Source organism: Cebus imitator, unplaced genomic scaffold (assembly GCF_001604975.1).
Source record: "Cebus imitator isolate Cc_AM_T3 unplaced genomic scaffold, Cebus_imitator-1.0 Scaffold24, whole genome shotgun sequence".
NCBI classification, from domain to species: Eukaryota; Metazoa; Chordata; class Mammalia; order Primates; family Cebidae; genus Cebus; species Cebus imitator.
Genome location: NW_016107339.1, coordinates 11,459,663 through 11,473,715, shown reverse-complemented (window position 1 = coordinate 11,473,715; position 14,053 = coordinate 11,459,663). Strand labels below are relative to the sequence as shown.

Genomic DNA, 14,053 nt, shown 5'->3' with positions numbered 1-14,053 from the left:
ATTGTAAACAACAGACAGAAATTTATAAAAAAAAGAACTTTCTCCTAAGAAAGGCATGTAATAATGTCATGCAGTTTTCTTTAGAGACAGGGTCTCACTCTGTTGCCCAGGCTGGAGTACAGTAGCATCATCATAGCTCACTGTACCCTCAAGGGATCAAGGGATCCTCCCACCTCAGTTCTTGAGTAGCTGGGACTACAGGCATAAGCCACTGCACCCAGCTAATTTTAAATTTTTTTTGTAGAGAGAGGGTCTCGCTTTGTTGCCCATGCTAGTCTTGAACTGTTGGCTTCAAGCATTTCCAAAGTGCTGGGACTACAGGTGTGAGCCACTGCACCTGGTCACCGAACAAGTTTTGAGAGTAAAAGCTATTAGGGCAAACCTCTAAGATTGAATGGCTTATTCTGTCAGATTATCTGGGATGAAATAGCATTAGCTATATTAGTGATTGATGTGTTTTGTTGGGATGATGGAGAGAATCTTACTATCTAAACCAACTGCTTCAGTGTTGTGTTATATCTTTGTTTAAAGAGAAGCCTGTGGTGTGGCTTGGCAGTGAAATATTTTGCTGTAGATTTGGGTAGGAAGCTTAGAAGCTAAGGCCCTGGCTGTGATCACCTCCTCAATGGAAAAAATGGTGAAGGAAGCAAAGTGTATTTGTGGACTTTATTATTTCTTCTAGGAGGGTTCAATTTTTATGGGAGCTGAAGCAGATTGACTCTTGCAACTTATTGACCCTGTTATTAGCAATCAAGATGCTGAATTACAGAGGGCAGGGTATTGTGAGAGTTGAATGAGCACAGGGTTAAGTCCCATTTCTGTTATTTACTTAGTTCCAGCTTTACCACTGGCTAGCTGTGAGTCTTGGGCAAGTCATTAAACTTTTTGGCCATTTGTTTCCTCATTGGCAAATATAGATTTGGACTAAACAATTATTTAAGATTCCTCCTCGCTCTGAAATTCTGAGAATCTGCAAATCTAAGAATTTTCACTTCCCAACATTGTGGTACATTTTCACAATGTCTGAGAGCCTTTCCCTGTCGTCTCTTTGGCAGATTGCAATCCTCTGGCAGAAATGAAACTTGATCAAAATCTGTTTCTCCAATCTATTTCATCTTAGCTTTTTACACTCTGTAACAGTAACAGATGGCCAGAAAATGTTTTCCCACATACTTGAAGTGGAATAAATAGCAGCCTGCCATTAGTCTTTTTAGCTGCCCCTGGACTCTGAATGATATTATCCTTAATTAGGAACACAAATGCTGAATAAGTTTGTGCCGGGGACTGTGGGGTATAAAAAGAGAAGTGTATAACATAATTCTTCTCAAGAATTCAGTATCCAATTGCAGTTTGGGAATTTTAGACTGCATATTGAAGATGACTTGGAATAGTTGGTTTTATCATCACATTGCTGCAGTTTAACCCAGTTGTACTCCATTATAGGCAGAGCATTTGAGCTATTGCTCCCTCTCTGAAACTGAAAGATGATGAGAGAGCTGAAACTTGGGCCTCCTCTCAGAGCTGTGGTTTCCTTGACAAAGCAAACCTCCCCAATAATATCGGGGCTCATGGAACATCTTTTATTTTTATTTTTTGAGACAGAGTCTCACTATGTCACCCACGCTGGAGTGCAGTGGGTGCAGTGGGACGATCTTGGCTCACTGCAACCTCTGCCTCCGGGGTTCAAGTGATTCTTGTGCCTCAGCCTTCCAAGTAGCTGAGATTACAGGTGTGTGCCACCATGCCCAACTAATTTTTGTATTTTTAGTAGAGATGAGGTTTCACTATGTTGCCGAGGCTGGTCTCAAACTCCTAGGCTCAAGCAATCCACCTGCCTTGACCTCCCAAAGTGCTGGGATTAACAGGCGTGAGCCACCGTGCCCAGGTATCTTTTATTTTTTAAAACCTATTCTTTATTAGTGCTCTAAAATGCAGGCAAAATCAGTTAAAGAATTCTTACTGCCTTTTTTGAGAGGCTTGAGTATGCTTTTTTCGTTGAATCCTAGAAGTAAACTGATAAGTGAAAAAGCATATGTATGTTTTATCATTATTAGTCACAGGAGAACCGCAGCCCTTCAAGGGCTTGAAGAACTCTTGGTTGTGTAGTGTTCAGCTTTTGGTGATTGCTTGCTTGTATTGTTAATCTTAGACCTTATGGTGCAGTATGCTCTGTGATCTCTTGTCAGCGTGTTGGTAGAGACTGGGGTGCAGAAAGGTTTCTGATGGAATTACACTATTAACCAATTACCCAAAAAGTTTGGATGTATTCCTCTTACACAGGTTAAGCAGTCCATGGTAAATTATAAAAAGGGAAAGAATGTCCTCCAACCACTTCTGAGACACCTTATAAATTTATTCTGTGCCAGGTGTGTTTTGGGGGAACTTCATAATATTAAAATATTAGAAAAAAAAACCAGTGAGCACACCTGGGTTCATACTGGCTCTTCTTGCTCTGCCATCAGGGGCAAACTGCTTCATATCTGAACCTCATGCTCTTCCTCTGAGCAGTGGGGATAATAATGCATCCCTCATGTGGGATATTGCAAAGATAAATTGAGATGTTATTAAGAACCTTCGTTCAGTTCCAGATGCAAAGTAAAATGTCATTATCATTAGTAGTTTGGTTTTGCTGGTCCAGGCCAGAGAATAATGCTTTTTCCCATTTGTGATGTACAAAATAAATTATGGTGTGTGTGTTTTTTTAAATTTTTTTGACAGAGTCTTGCTCTGTTGCTCAGGCTGGATTGCAGTGGCGCAGTCTCAGCTCACTGCAACCTCTACCTTCTGGGTTCAAGTGATTTTCCTACCTGCCTCAGCCTCCCTAGTAGCTGGGATTATAGGCATGCATCACCACACCTGGCTAATTTTTGTATTTTTAGTACATATGGGGTTTCTCCATGTTGGCCAGTCTGGTCTTGAACTCCTTACCTCAGATGATCCACCCACAAGTACTGGGATTATAGGCGTGAGCCACCGCGCCTGGCCAAATTATATTTTACAAAAGAAATTTTTCTTTTTTTTTTTGAGATGGAGTTTCACTCGTTACCCAGGCTGGAGTGCAGAAATTTTCTTTTAGCTGACAAAAGGATATTGATCTGGTCCAGCCTATAGGGCAAAAAAATATACAATTATTATTATTTTATTATTTGTTTGTTCGTTTTAAGACAGAGTCTTGCCCTGTTGCCCAGGCTATAGTACAGTGGTGCAGACTCAGCTCACTGCAGCTTCTGTCTCTGGGTTCAAGCGATTCTCATTCCTTAGCCTCCCAAGTAGCTGGGATTACAAGCGTGCCCCACCATGGCCTAGCTAATTTTATTTGTGATTTTTTAGTAGAGATGGGGTTTTACCATGTTGGCCAGGCTGGTCTCAAACTCCTGGCCTCAAGCGATCTGTCTGCCATGGCTTCCCAAAGTGCTGGGATTACAGGTGTGAGCCTGGCTTGCATTTTAAAATAAGCATACCAAAGTAATTAAGATCCTTGTGATCAGAGGACCATAGTTTGAGACACATTGCCCTAAAAACTGGCAAGGTTTGGATGAAACGTAATACAATCTAATATGCCTTTTTTTTTTTTTTTGTTAAGGCTTGAAAAATACATTTATTTATATGGAACTGTAAATAGAGTTCGATTTTGCAAAGAACACAACATAGAAATTAGATACTTAGCATTTATTTAGTATAATCACTGAGAATGTCAGTGCTAGCTAACAGTGTAACTTATTCTTGACTGTATGTGTGTTTTATTTTATCTGAAGTATGTTTCTCTCTTTTCAGAGAAGTCATCAGTTTGAAAAGGTCCATATCACTTTCTTTTCTTTAAAAGTGGCTGGGCACAGTGGCTCACACCTGTAATCCCAACACTTTGGGAGGCTGAGGTGGGAGGATTGCTTGAGCCAAGAAGTTCCAGACCAGCCTGGGTAACATAGGGAGATCCCATCTCTACAAAAAAAAATATTTTAATTAGCTGAGTATAGTGACATGCACCTGTGGTTCTAGCTACTCTGGAGGCGGAGGTGGGAGGATCACTTGAGCCCCCAGAGGTTGAGGCTGCAGTGAGCCATGATCACGCCACTGCATTCCAGCTTGGATGACAGAGTAAGACTGTCTTAAAAAATAAAATGAAATAAAAGTGGCTTTTTATCAAACAAAAGAGCAGTTTATCTTAGTGGTTCTCAGCCTTTTCTCCTTAATCCTGCCTATCAGGGGCAGAGCCTTACTCCCATCCCTGACAGTGGCTCACTTCTACAAGAATTCTCAGCTGGGGTAGAAAGGTAACATCTTAGTAGAATCAGTGCAGTTGGAGAGCAGGAGACATGTTATGTAGTCTTCAAAACTCATTCTTGTCTTTCTTAGACTAGTAGTACTTCTGAAGTATGCACTACCCCAATTTCTGAGTCGATATGGCTTCCCTGATCACTTAAGTTTAGAGAAAGCGTTACTAGGACAGTAGAAGGAAATAATTATATTTTATTTAAATACGTAAGAGACTTGAAAAAGAAAGCCTGTCTGTGCCTAGTGATTATAAATAATGTGGAGTTCTGTTTTCTACTTTCCCTTCTCTCAGGACTGTCTCCTCAGAGTTCTTAGGGGCATGCACTATCTTCCTTTACTTCCTTTTATTGTTGTCTTATGAGGAAGTATTTAGATGGGCTTTTTTCTCCTTTGTACCCTAGTCCTATTTCTTGTAGATGGCCATTTGTTTAGGAAAAGGACTGAAAAGCCATTTCTTTCCGAAGAGAAAGAATCACCTTCCCTCTGTGGCAAGTTAGTTTTCAGAGGAAAAGAGCCATTTATTGAAAACTTATCTTTTTGGTTCAGAGATAAATGTTAGTTAACACTCAGTAAATGTAGATTAAATTTTTTAAAGTGAATTAAAATCAGTAAAATTATATGTAAGGGCCTGCGATTTTATTTTACCCTTAGAAGCTAATTATTAACTCCTATTATTTCATGGATGCTGGCAGAACACACAAGACTTCTGGATCAGAGACAAAGGACTTTATTACTCACAGCCTGTTTTTCATGGCCCAGCAAGCAGCATAATAAATATAATGTTTACATCAATTTTCCTTGCCCCCAGCGTACTGTGGGAGTGACATGAATGGGCCCAGATGGATGCCTGCGTATGTGTTATAGGAATAAAACACTGAGCCCTTGCTTTTGTAGTAAATGGTAAGCAGGCCTGTTCTTTGTCCTAATGGGAGAAATAATTTCCTTATTGAAAGCTGTTCTCTGCAAACACAGTCCTGAGAAGAGGCCTGAGTAAGAAGTGGTTAGGACCACGGATTCTTGAGAGGCCCAGCAAGACATGTAGGATTAAGAGAGACCCATTGGGCCAGGCTTGGTGACTCACATCTGTAATGCCAGCACATTGGGAGGCCAAGGCAGGTGGATCGCTTATGTCCAGGAATTTGAGACCAGCCTGAGCAACATGGTGAAACCCCGTCTCTACAAAGAGTATAAAAATTAGCCAAGCATAGTGGTGTGTGCCTGTAGTACCAGCTGCTAGGGAGGTTGAGGTGGGAGGATCACCTGAGCCCATGAGGTTGAGGCTGCAGTGAGCTATGATGGTGCCACTGCACTCCAGCCTGGATGACAGAGGTATCAGAAAAAAAAAAGAGAAAAAGATCCATGGAAGAATAGCACTCCCAACACTAAGTATGTAAACAGATAATTGATAGAAATCTTAGAAAAACGTGTTATAAAACATTTGCCCCACAAAAGGTATGGAGTAACATAAAGAAAAGCCATACAGTCACCTCTCAACTTGAGAAATAAGCATTATTCATATAGTTGAAGCTTCCTGTAGACCCATCCTCTCACCCTACGGGTAAACACTTTCCTAAATTTGTCATCATGCCAGTGCATTCCTATGTATCCTTTAATATCATACAATATTGTTATGTATGTTCATGAACTTCTAAAAATGATTTTTACTATCATTTAAAAATTGTTAAAGAACTTTTCATATTTTCATATTTTCATATTTCAATATTTTCTTAGTACTTTAGAAAAAAATTGCAAAGATAAACTTTTGCACGTCATGATTTTATGGTCCAAGAAAAAGCAAAAACACTAAAACAGTTTAGTAAAAGGAAAAGATACATACAGTGAAAAAAGTTGGTAAATATATAGATATAAAACTCTAATGTAAACTGTTAGCATCTAATATATGTAAAGGCTAAGTATAATTAAGGTTGGTGGCCAAAATAAAATTCATTACTGGGGTGGAAAATAGTGACTATGAGAGGCAGCAACAATGTATTACAGGAGTGAGATTAATCTGGATTAATTGTCTTACAGGAGAGAGGGTTATGCTATGAGGAACTGGCCTTAAATTGGTCCACCCAAAAAGATGAGTAGTTAGCCTGCAGGGCAGTTAGCTAAAATATATATAGGCCAGCATTCTGTTGGGTCACCATTTGGATTAGGAAAAATGGCCAACATTAAGCCCCTTACCTTGAAGAGCTTAGTCTAATTGAGCAGGGGTGCTTATATTATGCATTTGAGAATTAGAGAACAGATTCCAGGAGTGGAGAATAGAAGAGTTTAATGTGGCAGGCACGGTGGCTCACACCTGTAATCCCAGCACTTTGGGAGGCTGAGGCTGGTGGATCATTTAAGGTCAAGAGTTCCAGACCAGCCTGGCCAACATGGTGAAACCCCGTCTCTACTAAAAACACACAAAAAATTAGCTGGGCATGGTGGTGGGTGCCTGTAATCCCAGCTACTTGGGAGGCTGAGACAGGAGACTCGCTTGAATCCTGGAGGCAGAGATTGCAGTGAGCCAAGATTGTGCCACTGCACTCTGTCCTCGGCAACAAGAGTCTATTTTTCATTGCCCAGCAAGCAACGTGTAAAAAAATAAAAAAAAAAAAAAAGAGTTTAATGTGAGTTGCAGCAGTTAGGGGAAGAAGGCCTCAGGGAGAAATCTCCAGTTCGGTCTTGCATGGCAGATGGTGTGGAGGGAAAGGAAAAGGGAGTGGCTGGCGAGAGCATAGGAGCGAGTCCTGGAGCAGTGAGAAATAGTGAGGACTGGCCTGTGTGAAAATTTTTTATCAAGACCATTTGACCGATGGAATTTCCTGTGGTCTGGATTTTGCTGATTGCACACTTACAGTGTAGCTCAGCAGTTTTCATCCATCCTCAGTATTTCCTTCAAATTAGCAACTGGACCCAGTGGCTTGATGAGATTCAAGTTCAGTCTCTTTGGAAAGACTATAGGTGACTGGTTGTTCTTTTATCATATCAGTAAAGATATGTGTAGGGGTCTGGGATTTCATTTTACTCTGCTTTAATAAGCTAATAATTAGCTTATTACTGTTTCACATTCTTAACTTCACATAGCTCCCTCTTCTGTTATTTCAAGTAGTGCTAAAAAATAAAACAGCTTGCTTCTTGAGATAATAGGTCTGATCCCCTCCCTTACTTTTATCTGGACCATCTCTTTTCTTCATTTCTGTCATCCCTATCTTGCTTTTTTAAAATTCTTTTTTTGTGTGGGGATCCTTTCCTAGGAAGGAGCCTGGGAAGGTTAGTTTCATGAGTTTATCGGGCTAGACTGCTCCAGGTCCTTGGGGTCTCACCAGGGATCCCTTGCAGAGGACAAAAGCCCCTCCCAGTGTCAGTTACTGTTCTCAAATCAGCCCCCATTGCTTTTCACTTAATAGTTGTTGGTTATCTTGGGGTTCCTGTGTTCTCGGTTGTCAGATGCCCTTTTGGTTCCCTCTCCTTTATTCTGGACATCTGGATAGCAATTATGTCTTGTGGCTGTTGATGTTTTTTCCCTACCCACTTGTATGTGGGGATTTATGAGGATACTTCATCTTCTGTTATGTTTTAAATGTTTTCCATGGACTTTCTGTGTTGTTACCTAGTTGCTCTGTCTGGTTTTTGCTTGCTTGTTTGTTTTTGATAATGGATCTTGCTCTGTCACCCGGGTTAGAGTGCAGTGGCATGAGCATGGCCCACTGCAGCCTCAACCTTGCAGGCTCAAGTGATCCTCCCACCTCAGCCTCCTGAGTAGCTGGGACTACAGGCATGCACTACCATGCCTGACTTATTATTTTTTTTTTTTGGTGGGGATGGGAGTCTCACTATGTTGCCCAGGCTTATCTTGATCTCCTAGGCTCAAGTCATCTTCCTGCCTCAGCCTCCCAAAGTGCTGAGATTACAGGCATGAGCCACCACTCCTGACCCTCTGTCTGTTTTTATGTTGAGGTTCAGAAATAGCAAAAGACTACATTGCCATTGCGACAGCTGTTGCCCCAGAATTCCTCTTGTAGGCTCTTTAGTAGGATGATGACACAATCATAAGTAGAATGATAGGTCTCTCCTAACATTTTACATGGTGTGGAGATGGTGTGGTCTAAATGCATTTGTTCCGGCTGGTTTGAGTGCGGTGGTGGTTACAACTAATTGATCACAAGCAGTTACAGATTTCTGTGTTCCTTCACCCCCGCTGCTTCACTTGACTAGCCTTAAAAAATGTTCTTTATTTTTTCTTTTCTCTGGATTCAGAAGTGTTTTGGCTGTAATATCCAATTAGCAGATTCCCATGGAAATAATAACTTCTTATCATTACTCTTTTCAGGTTTACTAAGAATCTTTCCCCAGACAAAATCAACTTGAGCACCCTGAAAGGGGAGGGTCAGCTGACCAACCTGGAGCTGGATGAAGAGGTTCTACAGAATGTACTGGAGCTGCCCACCTGGTTAGCCATCACTCGGGTCTACTGCAACAGAGCTTCCATCCGGGTGAGAATGAGGGTCAGAATGCTGCTGTTCTCTTCGGCCAGCAGGCCTGCCTTCTGGAGGGGCAGCTACCACAGCCCTAAGACTTTGCTTTCCTCTTTCAGATCCAGTGGACAAAATTGAAGACGCACCCAATTTGCTTGGTAATGGCCTTACTTGATTGCAAGTAATCAAATGGGGATGGCCAGGGTTGGCTTTTAGAAGAGGGAGAAAATGATATGCTAACCCTTTCAGGAACAGTGAGACAGTGTGACTGTTGCCTGGGTTTATTCTGGAGCTGCTGTGTGGTATAGGATTAGCACTGGGACACAGACCCAGGACTTCTCAGTTGTCTGCCTCCGCCCATTGTGGGTATAGCACTCAACTAGGCTCTGGAGCACAGAGATGAAGGACACAGTCTGTGCTGGCTTTGTGCTGTGTGTGTATTTGTGTCAATGCTTAGCTCTCATTGACTTTTATTTCAGTGTCTGGATAAGGTAGAGGTAGAGATGAAGACATGTGAGGATCCTCGGCCCCCCAATGGACAGTCTCCTATTGCCCTTGCTTCAGGACAGAGGTTAGTTTCTTTGGGCCCTGTTATTTGCAACGTATTAATTACTCCAGGTTCCCTTTTAGTTAAAAAATAAAAACTTTTTATTATGGAAATTTTCAAACATATACTAAAGTAGAGAAAATGGTATAAGAACTTCTATATACCCAAGATCTAACTTCAGTAATTATCTACACTTTGTCATTCTTATTTTTTTTTCTTCCTGAGAGAGGGTCTTGCTTCGCCACCCAGGCTGGAGTGCAGTGGTGTGATCACAGCTCACCGCAGCCTCGACCTCCTGGGCTCAAGCAGTCCTCCTACCACAGCCTCCCAAGTAGCTGGGACCAAAGGTGCACATCACCATGCCTAGCTAGTTTTTTGTAGAGATGGGATCTCACTATGTTGCCCAAGATGGTCTTGAACTCCTGGCTTTATGCAATACTCCCACCTCAGCCTCCCTAAAGCCCTGGGATTACAGATGTGAACCATCGTGCCTAGCTTTATCATTCTTTTTTCTTTCTTTATCCTGCCACTTTATGTATGTATATGTACGTGCGTGTGCACACTGCAGTATTTGAGAGCAAATCTCAGAAACCATATGATTCCACTTGTAAATACTTTTTTTTTTTCCAGATGGGGTCTCACTGTGTCACCCAGCCTGGAGTGCTGTGGTGTGATATTGGCACACTAACCTCTGCCTCCCAGGCTCAGGTGGTTCTCCCAGCTCAGTCTCCCAAGTAGCTGAGACCACAGACATGCACCACCACACCTGGCTAATGTTTTGTAGTTTTGGTAGAGATTATTTCACCATTTTGCCCAGGCTGGTCCTGAACCACCTGCGAATAATTTCATATCATGTCTTTAACAAACAAGGACTGGAAAAAAAAATATATTGTTATCACATTAAAAAGAATTAAGCCAGGCATGATAGCTCATGCCTGTAATCCCAGCACTTTGGGAGGCCAAGGTGGATCACCTGAGGTCGGGAGTTTGAGACCAGTTTGACCAACACGGCGAAACCCCGTCTCTACTAAAAATACAAAATTAGCTGGGCATGGTGGCACATGCCTGTAATCCTAGCTATTTGGGAGGCTGAGGCAGGAGAATTGCTTGAACCTGGGAGGTGGAGGTTGTGGTGAGCCGAGATAGCACCATTGCACTCCAGCCTGGGCAACAAGAGCGAAGCTCTTCCATAGGAAAAAAAAAAAAAAAAAAGAATTAACAAGAATTCCTTAATATCATCTAATACCTATTTCATAATAAATTTTCCTAGATTATCTCATATATATAGAGATATATGTATCTCTATATATACTTTTTTTTCTGTTTTGTTTTTGTAGTTGTTTTTTGTTTTTTGAGACAGGTTCTTGCTCTGTCACTCAGGCTGGAGTGCAGTGGCATGATCTTGGCTCACTGCAACCTTCACTTCCTGGGTTCAGGTGATTCTCATTCCTCTGCCTCCTAAGTAGCTGGAATTACAGGCGCCTGACACCACGCCTGGCTAATTTTTGTATTTTTAGTAGAGATGAGATTTTGCCATGTTGGCCAGGCTTTTTTAGCTCCTGATCTCAGGTGATCCACCTGCCTTGGCCTTCCAAAGAGCTGGAATTATAGATGTGAGCCACTGTGACTGGCCCAAATATATATATTTTTTACAGAACAATATGGATCGAAAGAAGCCCATACTTTATATTTGGGTGATAAGCCTTTTGAAGCTCTTTAATTATATTCCACCACACACACATTTTAAAATATACCATTTATTCTTTGTAGGAATTAAATAATCTTTTTTTTTTTTTTTTTCCTGAGACAGTGTCTCCCTCTGTTGCCCAGGCTGGAGTGCAGTGGCACAATCTCAGTTTACTGCAACCTCTGCCTCCTGGGTTCAAGCAATTCTTATCCCTCAGCCTCCTGACTAGCTGGGATTACAGGTGCCTGCCACCACGCCAGGCTAGTTTTTGTATTTTTAGTAGAGACGGGGTTTCACCATATTGGCCAGGCTGGTCTTGAACTCCTGACCTTGTGATTCATCTGTCTTGGCCTCCCAAAGTGCTAGGATTACAGGCCTGAGCCACCGCACCTGGCCGGAATTAGTTAATCTTTTCTAAAGAATTTCCCTTGTTTTGTATTCTGGCTGACTGTATCATCAAGGTATCATTGAAGAGGTTTCTCATTTAATCTGGTAGTTAGATTTAAAGGCTTGCCCTGATTCATTTTGTTTGTTTTTGTTTTCTTGGTAAGAATACTTCCAAGGGGGTGAAGGGTCTCTCTCTGGCCTCTTTTTCATTCCTTTTTTTTGAGACAGTTTCACTCGTCGCCTAGGCTGGAGTGCAATGGCACAATCTCTGCTCACTGCAATCTTCTGCCTGTTAGATTCAAGCAATTCTCCTGCCTCAGTCTCCTGAGTAGCTGGGATTACAGGCATGCACCACCATGCTCGGCTAATTTTTTGTATTTAGTACGGACAGGGTTTCACCATGTTAGTCAGGCTGGTCTCAAACTCCTGACCTCAGGTGATCAATCTGCCTCGGCCTCCCAAAGTGCTGGAATTATAGGCGTGACCCACCTTGCCCAGTCTCTGGTCTCTTTTCTAAAGACATTAATGCCATTCATGAGGACTTTTCCCTCATGAGTTAAACATCTTCCAGAGGCTTCATCTCTAAAACTGTCACGTTGGGTTATTAGGTTTCAACATATGATGAATTTTGGGGAAACATAAGCATTCAGACCATAGGACTGAGTAACATTCCAGTGTATGGATATACCACGATTTGTTTATCCATTCATTTGTTGATGGTAATTTTATTTTCCTTGTTTGACTGTTATGAATAATGCTGCTGTAAACATTTGCATACAAGTTTTTGTGTGGTTATGTGTGCTTTTCTTTCTCTTGGGTAAATACCTAGGTATGGTATTCAGGGGAGGATTTTACTTTTTGAGAAACTGTCAGACTTTACTTAGTGGTTTACCGATTTATATTCTTTTTACATTCTGCATTCTTTTTTTGGGGGGGGACAGAGTCTTACTCTGTTGCCCAGGCTAGAGTGCAACGGCATGATCTCGGTTCACCGCAACCTCCGCCTCCTGGGTTCAAGTGATTCTCCTGCCTCAGCCTCCTGAGTAGCTGGGATCATGCACACCCCCACACCTGGCTAATTTTTGTATTTTTAGTAGAGACAGGGTATCACCATGTTGGCCAGGCTGGTCTGAGGTCAGGCGATCTGCCACCTTAGCCTCCCAAAGTGCTGGGATTATAAGAGTGAGCCACTGTACCTGGCCATTTTGCATTATTTTTTACATGCTTTTACATGTTACATGTTTTACATCCTACTTTCTTTTTTTTTGAGACAAGATTTAGCTTTGTCACCTAGGCTGGAGTGCAGTGGTACAGTCATGGCTCATGGCAGCCTTGAACTCCTGGTCTCAAGCAATTCTCCTACTTCAGCCTCCACAGTAGCTGGGGCTACGGGTGTGTGCCACTATGCCCAGCTACTTTTTAAATTTTTTGCAGAGATAGATCTCACCATGTTGCCCAGGCTGGTCTCAAACTCCTGCACTCAAGTGATCTTTCCGTCTTGGCCTCCCAAAGTGTTAGGATTACAGATGTGAGCCACTGCGCCTGGCCTTATATCCTATATTTACTCTTTATATGTCTTTTTGTATGTCATATCTTTGCAGTCATTATTCTTCTTAATGTTCGAATCTCCACATCTTTGGCTACTTAGAGCATTTCTAAGTGAGCTCCTGTGTCCTTTTGACAAGACACCAGTAATCTTTCTGCTTTTAGATACAATAAGATGTTTGAGGATTCCTTTATACAACTTTACCCTAGACCTAAAATCAGACGTCTCTTCAAGGAGCCCTGATTTCCTTTAGTGAGAAACGCTGTTTACAGACTTGTCTGCAAAGCTGTGTTCATTGAGTTTTCGTTGCATTAAGGCCTTTTCAGTGTCCAATGCTAGGAAAAAAGGTATTTTTAAGAAAGAAAAATGAATAATGACAATATCCTGATATTTCTCGATTCAAATTAAAGAAGAGGATTTTGAGTTAGCTTTCTGAATTTAATAGTGGTTTTGAAATTCATACACTGAATCATGGCTCCTAACAACAGTAACATAAATGGTTTACTTTTTCAAGTTTCAAAAAAATAACAAAACCATTATAACTATCAATAACACTACTACTGAATGCAGTAGGGGTGTGTATGTGTTTTAGATGGTGTCTTGTTCTGTCGCCCAGGCTGTAGTGCAGTGGCACAATCTTGGCTCACTGCAACCTCTGACTCCCTGGTTCAAGCTATTCTCCTGCAGCCTCCCAAGTAGCTGGAATTACCGGCATGTGCCACCATGCCCAGCTAATTTTTGTATTTTTAGTACAGATGGGATTTCACCATATTGGCCAGGCTGGTCTCAATCTCCTGACCTCATGATCCACCTGCCTTGGCCTCCCAAAGTGCTGGGATTACAGGCGTGATCCACCACACCCGCTCATATGTGTGTTTTAATCTTGTGAAATACCCCATTAGGGATGTATGGTCAAAATGCTGTTGTTTTTTTTTAAGATGAAGTTTTCCACTTTTGTTGTCCAGGCTGGAATGCAGTGGTGTGATCTAGGCTCACTGAAACCTCCGCCTCCTGAGTTCAAGCGATTCTCCTACCTCAGCCTCCCAAGTAACTGAGACTACAGATGTGCGCCACCACACCCAGTTTTTAGTAGAAACGGAGTTTCACCATGTTGGCCAGGATGGTCTTGGTCTCCTGACTTCTTTTTT

General features: G+C 41.9%; 1 protein-coding gene across 1 annotated transcript in view; it reads left to right on the top strand.

The window, feature by feature from the left end:
* The window catches only part of UHRF1BP1 (UHRF1 binding protein 1), an 85,934-nt gene that overhangs the window by 25,282 nt on the left and 46,599 nt on the right, over window positions 1-14,053 (top strand). The window contains exons 2-4 of the mRNA XM_017522268.2: window positions 8,594-8,756; window positions 8,858-8,896; window positions 9,218-9,309. Of these exons, the coding sequence (XP_017377757.1) occupies window positions 8,594-8,756; window positions 8,858-8,896; window positions 9,218-9,309 (294 nt within the window). The remainder of the gene's footprint in view (window positions 1-8,593; window positions 8,757-8,857; window positions 8,897-9,217; window positions 9,310-14,053) is intronic.